This window comes from Canis aureus, chromosome 17 (assembly GCF_053574225.1).
Source record: "Canis aureus isolate CA01 chromosome 17, VMU_Caureus_v.1.0, whole genome shotgun sequence".
NCBI lineage: Eukaryota > Metazoa > Chordata > Mammalia > Carnivora > Canidae > Canis > Canis aureus.
In genome coordinates this window covers 14,054,559-14,063,850 of record NC_135627.1, presented here as the reverse complement: position 1 = coordinate 14,063,850, position 9,292 = coordinate 14,054,559, and the positions used below count along the sequence as shown (strand labels likewise).

The window sequence follows — 9,292 nt, the reverse complement described above, 5'->3', positions numbered from 1 at the left end:
AGGCAGAGACATAGGCAGAGGGAGAAGCAGACTCCCTGCGGGGAGCCTAGTGTGATACTCGATCCCAGGACCCTGGGATCACGACCTGAGCCGAAGGCAGATGCTCAACCACTGAACCACCAGGGCACCCCTCTTTGACCATTTAGTTTTCCATGATATCCAGTTAAAAACAAAGTGGAGGGCCTACTGTGTTTCTAAAATTTGGAACAGGGTTTTTGGATTCCCTGCCTTCAAGTGAAATGGGCCTAACTTGAATATGGCTTCCTTACGTGGGGAACAGTCTGAGCAGCTCCCGCTCTGGCAGATAGTCCAGACTCTGCTCTTTTGTCCTCATACTTTCTTGGCCTACAAGTATGAGGCAAGGTCATCTGGGTCCCATTCTAGTCTCGAAAGTATCATCAATCTCTGTTTTTGGCTTCGGTTCCAAACACAATTAGCCCAGAACTCTTTACTTTGGAAAATAAAACTGACCCTTTGAATCCAATTTAGCTTGGATCTTTGTGATTATATTCTATCAGCAGAACCCTGGAGGGCAGACAGTCTTCTGCACCTGACCCATAACTGCAGGGAGCAGGTCAGATAAGAGAAGGACAATACAGTCAAATAAGGGAAGGTATTCTGAGGATAAAGGAAAATTATGCATGTTCTCAAACTAAGGTATTAGAAATGTTAATAAGTTGAGAAAGTAGGATTAAATGTCAGAGCAAGGTCCCTAAGAGAGCAGAATAAGGACCAAAGACAGAGTGGAAGAATTAGTATCAGAATGGGAAATGATAAAAAAAAAAAAAAAGAAAGAAAGGGAAATGATTTATTGTTCTGTACATTGGTGGGAAGAAAGAAAAGGAAAAAAGATTCTATAGGGACAAGTTGAGATAGACCTAAGGGAACTGGAGGTAGCTTTTTTTCTGGCGGGCAAAATCTTTGAAATAAGGAAAGATAAAGACAGAGGGAGAGGAAAGGGTTTTGCGTCCAGGGCTAGAATAACAATAGCTGTGGTATAGGGACGCCTGGGTGGGCTCACGGCTCAGTGGTTTAGCATCTGCCTTTGCCTTAGTGTGTGATCCCAGGGTCTTGGGATCGATTCCTGCATTGAACTCTCTGCAGGGAGCCTGCTTCTCCCTCTGTCTATGTCTCTGTCTCTCTCTGTGTGTCTATCAGGAATAACTAAATAAGTAACCTTAAAAAAATAGCTGCGGTATAAAGGCTAACCTGGCCACACATTTGTGAGGGTCCCAGAGCTGGTCTGGGCATTTGGGAGACAGGAGAGGACAGCTACACAACCTCCAGGTTTCCAGTGGACCTCTGGAGGCTGCTCCATGCTGTGTGGCCAGCGTGTGTGAGCAAGTCAAGCCCTCCAGTCAAAGGGTTAGTTCCTCACGCTATAGAAAGGCACCAGAAGGTGGATGGTGGAGACAGTGTCATCATCCAGAAACGCCCATATGCGGAGCCATTGGTTTTCATCTTTCTTCCCCCTGCATGCCTGGCACAGGCTCCTAGAAATGTCCTCACTCAGGTCTAAGTCAGATTTAACGTTCTAGAAGCACCTGAAAGTCATAAAGCCTTCCTACGGTACTCCTTCTTCTGTTTGAACCATCTATTCCAGCCTTATTCTAAAACTGACTCTTAAATTTTTTTCTCTCCCTAAACACAGAGAACATAAGCTTCCTGTAAATATGATGGTGGTAAAGCTGCGTTTTCACAGAAAAATATTACCAGCTTATTCAGTGATTCTAAATTAGTTTATTAATTGTTTCAACACATTTACTAAGGTTTTAAATATCCAGACTAGGCATTTTCTCAAATATTTACACTTAGGGATAATTAAGCACACACATAACTCAAAAATAGCTCTAGCTGTTACAATAAATAGATAACATATTTTTAAGAGAGTTACAAAAAAGAAAGGTATCTAAAGAGAATTGGTGTTTCCTGGGATGGTTTTCCACAGAAATCAAAACAATGTTAGATTTTACTTATTACCCAATATGTACAGGATATTTAAAAGTACTTCTATTCCCCTAAAGAGGCCCCTCCTTTCTTTCCCAGGATGTGTTGATAATCACTAATACAACTTGGTAATTTTTCTCAGTTCAGTTACAACTTTTAAAATGGTCTACAGCAATAAAGACACAATACCCCCAAATATCTCATGGGTATGTCAGCCACCTGCATCAAGATCTTTGAATTGTCTCAAGTGTATTGTACTGGCAGGCTTGAATCTACAAAACTGATGAAAGCCTAGTGAGACACACAGTTTAATCATCTCAAAGCAAAGTTTTGAGGAAAAAAAGTCTTAAAGATATGAAATGAAAACAAACAGAATACTGGAAAAGAGACAAGTACTGCCCTGGATAGTCTAAGGGTTCAATACAGACAGGCCCAGTATGAAAGAACAGGAAACCAAGGGTGAGAGGAGTGGATTTCTCCAGTCTTGGCATTAAGTTAACTGGGTCAAGTGTGTGAACTTTCAATTTTTATAAAAGTACTAAAACTAGTAGTTTTCTTTTTTGAAGATTTTATTTATTCATTTGAGAGAGACAGAAAGGAAGAGAGAGAGAGTACGACTGGGGGGAGAGGCAGAGGAAGAAAGAGCAGCAGACTCCTCCCTGAGCATAGAGTCCCATGCAGGGCTCAATCCCAGGACCCTGAGATCATGACCTGAACTGAAGGAAGAGGCTTAACGGACGGAGCCACCCACATGCCCCAAAACAAGTAGTTTTATTTCTATATAGTAAGTTGGTGAGACTAGATGTTTTTCAAGATGTCCCTGAGTTCCAATAGTTTTGATTCTACATGTGAATCTTCTACTGATAAGCGCATGTCCCATTCTTACATTGACTCTAGGGAAGATCTCAATAAACAGGTTGCCAAGAACTCCCGGTAGCCCAGTCCTAGCTTTGGCACATAGTTACCTGGACATACAATATTTACTGAGAGTCACTGAGAGAGTTATTCTGGACTTCTTAGAAGTTAAAGTCTCAGCAGGCCTTCTTCATGGTTAACTAGCTGAAGTATGTCAAGGGTTGTTTGAGTAACTGATTTTTTTTGCTTGCTCTAGATCCCCACTTGCTTTACATCTCACCATCGAGCAGATGGCCTGCTGAAAATTGTCACTGACCACCACGTACAGTAGCAGGTTACCAAAGGTGTTCAGGGCAGCCAAGGGTCTAGAAACAATGTAAGCTTCGTGGATCTGATTCTCAACGGAGCAGCTGATTGAAAGCAGGCGAGATTCGATCCGGATGACCCTCAAGATGTGGAAGGGTAAAAAGCATATATAAAACACGAGGAGGAGCAGAATGGTTAGCCTTCTAGCTTTCTGCTTAAGGCAGCTGTGATTGTGAGGTCCTTGGGTTAGGGTGTAGATGATCATCGTATAGCAAAGTGTCACTATCACCAGGGGAAGGCAGAAAGTAGTTGCTGTCAAAATTAGATTGTACCATTTGATGGTGGTGAGGTCATCCGAACTAGTGAGGTCAAGGCAGGCAGATCTGTTGGTCCCGGTGGTGGATGTGATCAGGAAGGTCATGGGAATGACGGCCACCAGTGAAATGATCCACACCACAGCACAGGCCACCACGGCCCATCGAGTTTTGTGAATGGAAAAACAGCTCATTGGGTGAATGATCACAAAGTACCGGAAGATGCTAAAGCAGGTTAGGAAGAGGATGCTGCTGTACAGGTTGAAATGGAAGCCGAAGCGGATAAACTTGCACATGAAATCCCCAAAGACCCAGTTTTCACCGCTGGCGTAGTAGTGAATCAGGAAAGGGAAGCTGGTCAGATACAGCAGGTCTGTGCAGGCCAGGTTCAGCATAATGACCGTGCTGCCTTTCCAGGGCCGCATTTTGAAAATGTAAGTGGAAATTGCTACTGCATTCCCTGGAAAGCCCACCAGGAAGATGATGCTATAAATAACAGGGAGGTAGTGCCTCTTGAGTGGGATTTTTTCATCAGTGCAATTTCCGAACGGTGCTGCATAATCGGAGAAGTCAGAAGCATTTGCAAAATTGTCTAGTGGCTCATTCATGGCTGTCTCCTTTCATCTTGCAGGAAAACAAGAGTTCGGTTTGGCAATTCAAATCGACTTTGAAATAACTCGCTGATAAAGGAAAATAGAAAACATTAATGATGGGGTAATGAAAACAATGATCTTCTTTTAAATGAAAATTGCTCTAAGATCCTAAATTTGCCACTTCTTTCTCTTTAATCTCAAAGAGACCCTGTGGAGAAGAGATTGAATTTCTAAGAAAACTATTGTGAGGCAAGACATCTAATAATAATATAAAAGTTAAATTACCACCAGAACTAAAATGAAGGATTGGAAAAAACAAATGCAAATAGATGTGGAAAACCATTTGGCAAGGTTGCTGTTTGGGTAAGCCATAGGGTGTCACCATTAGAGGCTTCACAACAAGACCCACAATTAATCGAGCGGGAGGCACTGCACCCATCGTGTTACCTCTAAACTTCACAAGATGCTGAGAAGTGTTTCTTATTATCTCTATTTTACAGAAGAAACAAAGATTGAGGGAGGTTTTGCAACCTGTCCCTGGTAAGGCATCCAGTGGCACAGCTGGGGTTCAGACCTGTGTTTGTCTGATTTAGAAGCTCTCTTCTATTCGACCTAAGCTCACTGTGCCCTTTCCAACCAGATTCCCCCAAATGTGTGATGGAACAGGACATGGGAGGGCATGACAAGACAGGATACTGGCCATTTTTGAAATGTAGATCTCATGCCTTGCCCCACTGTATGTATGGTGGATTTCATTTTCAAGTGTCTGCTCTTCCAACCTTTTTTACTAGCTAACATAATTTGTTCATGAGAGGGCATGTTTGTTTGCTGGGGGGAGGACGAGCAGCAGATTCACGCAGCGGTAAGAGCTTTGGGCTCTGTAGCCAGCCTGCCTGACCTCGATTCTCAGTTTCGCCGCTGAGAACTTGTGTGTCCCTAAGCACATGGCTGAGCCCTCCAGGGCTGGGAGCAGTGGGATTTGAACTTCTTTCTTCTTACTTATCAGTCTTTTCTAAAATTCTGTCAGTGAACTTCTGCGATGAGAAAAGCATGAAGATTATTTCAAAGAAGAATTACTGAAAACTAGCTTTTTATTTGGTTGTAAATAGATGTTGGTAAAATGCATCCACTTACACATTTATGGAGTGCCCACTGTGTATTAATTAGGCACTCTGCCAATTCCTAGAGATATAAAATGAATAACACACACAGATGTATAAGCCACTCTCACAGTCTACCGGGGGAGATGGACATGGACATAATTTTAATGAAATATAACCCTACCACATGGAGCTGTCTATATATATATATGCAAGAAAAACACATGGTAAGCACTCAATAAATGTTGGGTAGTTGTTCATCACTAAGTCCTTTGATAGATGAATAGAACGAAGCCCCTGAGACCACAAGGAAGCGTGGGGATGGCTACCTGGTGAAGGGGGGAGGGCACTAAAGGAAGGTCATTAGGGAGGACTATTTAAGCTGAAGGTAGCAATAGGAAGGGAAAGACATTCTGGGCAAAGGGAATAGCATGTGCAAAGCCACTGAGATATATGAAGAGTTCAGAAGGCTCAGGGGAGCTCAAGTAGCTCGGCATGGCTGTTGTATTAGGGAGCAGCGGGAATGAAGCCCAGAAGAAAAAGTAGCTGATAACGAAAATAATAGCGCCTCCTGTGTACAAGGCACTACTACTCTAAGTGTCCTACGTGTATAAATCCATTCAGTCCTCATGGTCACCTGGCAAGGTAGTTCTGTGATCACGCCCATTTTACAGAGGAAATAGAGGCAGTAAGAAGTGGTGACTTGCTCAAGGTCACCCTGCTGGTTGGGAGTGAACCAAGATACAGACTAGGGCAGTCTGTGTGCGGAGCTAGGCTGCCTCTCACAATGCAGAGGCAAGAATTGAGATAAGTGCTCTAAAATCACAAGGTCGAATTTGACTGTATCCCGGAAGGGCTAAGTAAATCAAACATCATAAATTGTGTGATGCTGGGCTAAACTGTCAATGATAATGGTACTCACCTCTTTGGGTTGAGAGAGGTTAAGTGAGTAAATATATTAATGTACATTAAGTGTTTTGAAGGATGCTTGGCACATACTGTTATATCATTGTCTGCCATTATCATTACTATTACCTGGTGCCAAAATCTATAATTTCAAGCTTTCCCTCAGTGTAGTAAAGAAATATATTTCAGACTGGCCCAGCTTCACTAATCTGAAACCGGTAGGAGCCTCCCCTGTTTCTTGGCCTTGAATTCACTCTTCCAGTTCCCACTCAGGATGCAGATGAGGATGTCTTTAAACATTTATGATTTTATTCCATATGGATTGGGGAAAGACTAGCCTAGGGATATGAAACACGCCACCGGGCAGCCGTTAGGATCCTCCAGGGAAGAGGCCAGTGCTCGCTGGGACTGTGTATTACAGATGTAAAACAAACATTTCCCTCCTTGTCAAGTTAATTTGCTCTCCCTGGACACAATATTCCTAGCACTATGACCTACACAGTACTGGAGGTGATAGGAGTCAGGCACTGCTGACCAGCAGGGGTGCTCTGAGCCCAGGAAACTGCAGCAGACAGCTTTTTCCTTGGCCAGGTTCTTTAAATGGGCTCATGTGCAAGTATTTAAACCTGAAAGAAAGAGGTCATGGTCAGAGAGTCCCTGAGGCAGCACTTCCAGAAATCACTTCTTAGTAAGTCCTGGTTCAAGCTCACGCTGCTTGTCTGTCAACTCTCTGAAAGCAGAAACATGGAATCACCTGGAAGCCCAAGGGCTGACACGGAGAAAGTGCTCAATATATATTTACTGGAAAAAAGAACAATGAGTGACATCAGCAAAATTTTATCTTGAGCTGAAGGATTAATGAAGTGGCAAATATTATTTTTTTAAAGTTTGCTTCTTTAACCACTTTTTAAATAAGAAGCACAATTATAATTTCTGTCACAGCCCAATAAGCCCCTGGTCATGTGATGGGGCCATTTTAAATAACAATCACATCAGGAAAAGACAGGTTGTAGGTAGAAACAACCACCTCATTGTTTTGAAAAACAACAGTTCGATTTAATGAAGACAGAATGACCAATTGTAAGGGAGGAGAGGTTGACTAAGAAATGTAACCCCTCTTCCATAAACCTCAGCAAAAGAGTGGTTTGAGTTTACAAAATAAGGGTCAAGTTTGGAACAGTGGACAAAACTGTTCAGGATGTGAGCAAAGTAGAATGAGGCAGGTTCCAGGGTCCTGTGCAATTCCCGGCCACCACCCAGGGGGCCACATGTAAACAAAAGAATCATTTACATTCAAAGGACATTGAAGAATAATGTGATGTGTTCCCTACTTTTTGCTACAACAGTGGATCTCAATCAGAGAGAGGTTACAGACCACCTGGAATTACGGACTCTATACATGAAAAATAATGATCCATTACGTTTCAACGTAACCGGGTATGTGTTTGAACTAAATAACACACAAGCAAAAGCAAACACCACAGATTTGGCATATTTTATAAAGAAAAAAAACATATCATTTTGGCTCTAATTTTTTTTTCTCTGAGATTGGGAAGAGACTGTGATCGCTTGAGGTTAGTTGCAGGACATCAGTGTTTTGGACACACACAGCTTGAGGACCGCTACCCTAAATGCCAACTTGCCCGTGACCCTCAGAGATGGGGATATCAGGCTTCAGCACATATGGAAGACAGGACCAGAAATAATATCTACTCAAGTGGCAGCACAGACTACTTTATGTCACAGCACACTTGCCCGTGAGGTGGGAACAGTGGGATTAATGGTGAAATGTGATCTTTCTAGGGTTATCTGTTAATTTTGCCGTAAGCTCCTAATGCAACTTCCCCGACCCCACCCCGTCAGAGTACCTTTACCTCCCAACACACACCCTAGGTTTTTCTGGTGCTATTTCAAGGCTGAGTTAACATTCTTTCCTCTTCTCAAGCTGCCAGTAAACCAGGGACATATAAACTTGAAACACGGCACCTCTCACATTCCTTCAGAGGCCTTGGAAACTGCAGCTGGGGTTGCATTTGGTTATCAAGAAGAGCCGCAGAGAGACATTTCATTCACAAAGATTCATCTTCCTTTCCTGCTCTACATATCTGTAAACTAATTTGATTTCATAATAGTGAAAAACAGACCAACCCTTAACCCAGGCAAATGTGAGAGGTACATGAATGCTGTCCTCCCAGAATTTGAAGGAATCCCTCTCCCTAACCCTTCCCTCAGCCCCAGCTCTCAAATAAGAACAGGCCACTCAGTTACCCTAAAGATGTCAGTACTTGTAGTGTTGATGGGGCCCAAAGCTCTGATTTTAGCTATTTGATCTTTAAATAAAATCTACGGAAGCTCTCCTGGGAAAACTACATGTAGGGACACACAGAAATTTCACAAAGAATTTGGAGGTTTAGGGATAGTACTTAACTTGATCATTAAATCCAAGGCACAATAAAGCAAAGCAAAGCAAAGCCTAGAGGGGAGGGGCTGTTCCTTTACTGGTCGGGGAGGGAGACTGTGGGGCAGTGTCTTTTTATGGACTTGGCTAACACCAGGAAGATGCAGTAAGAGCTAGGGAAGCATCCAGAAGCCACAATCAACCAGGTCAGAGGTGAACTCTCTGCCCCAAAGCACCTACCAAGGAAGCACACCCATGCTTGGTCCTGGAAAAGGCACAACATGGGATTGACAGGCGGGAACTTCTTGGGATGCACCTCGGGCCCTCCTGGCCTTTCGTCGTCCCTGCGGGGCCCGCGGGGTCCTCCTGCTGCCTCCCGGAGGAGGCGTCGGCCCCTCCCCGCCGCCCGCCTGTGCCCCCTGGCCGGCCGCAGAGACGTGCCCAGGGCTGCGGTCCCCAGGCTCGGGGCGCCCCGCGGCCTCCGGGATCAGCGCAGGTGCCCGCCCCCGGCCCCCTCCGCCCGCGGGCAGCTCGGGTCTCCGCTCACCTGCACCCGGTGCGCGGCCGCCTGTGCCCCGCGCGGCCGTCGGAGCGCGGCTGCGCCCTGGGGGACCCGCGGAGCGAGGCCGCCCCGCCCCGCCCCTCCCACCCCATCCACCCCACCCCTGCGAGCCGGGCGGCAGGTGCGCGCTCTGGGTCCCGCCCGGGCAGACCGCCCACCGCAGGCTCCCTCGGGGACCGGGGACGGCCGCTGGCACTCCCGGGGATCCCTGGGCATCCTCCACGCCGCTGGGCGCGAGACTGCGCCAGGGGAGGGGGTATCTGCAGAGCCGGGCTCTCGCCCCAGGAGGGCTGGGGTCCTCTTGTCTGGCT

General features: G+C 45.3%; 1 protein-coding gene across 2 annotated transcripts; it reads right to left on the bottom strand.

Annotated features, from left to right (window-relative positions):
- Positions 1 to 1,730: 1,730 nt before the first annotated feature.
- Positions 1,731 to 9,060, bottom strand: OXGR1 (oxoglutarate receptor 1). Of its 2 annotated transcripts, none has more exons than XM_077854788.1 (2): positions 8,967 to 9,060; positions 1,731 to 4,102 (listed from the first exon to the last, which is right to left on the bottom strand). In XM_077854788.1, the coding sequence occupies exon 2, from the start codon at positions 4,028 to 4,030 to the stop codon at positions 3,017 to 3,019; it is 1,014 nt and encodes a 337-aa protein (XP_077710914.1). In that variant the 5' UTR covers positions 4,031 to 4,102; positions 8,967 to 9,060; the 3' UTR covers positions 1,731 to 3,016. The 2 variants fall into 2 exon arrangements, with proteins under 2 accessions (XP_077710914.1, XP_077710915.1); XM_077854789.1 differs by lacking the exon at positions 8,967 to 9,060 and adding an exon at positions 8,660 to 8,813.
- Positions 9,061 to 9,292: the final 232 nt, after the last annotated feature.

Excerpts from the sequence above, each read along its gene's own strand:
- OXGR1 (XM_077854788.1), bottom strand. The coding sequence starts at position 4,030 with ATGAATGAGCCACTAGACAATTTTGCAAATGCTTCTGACTTCTCCGAT.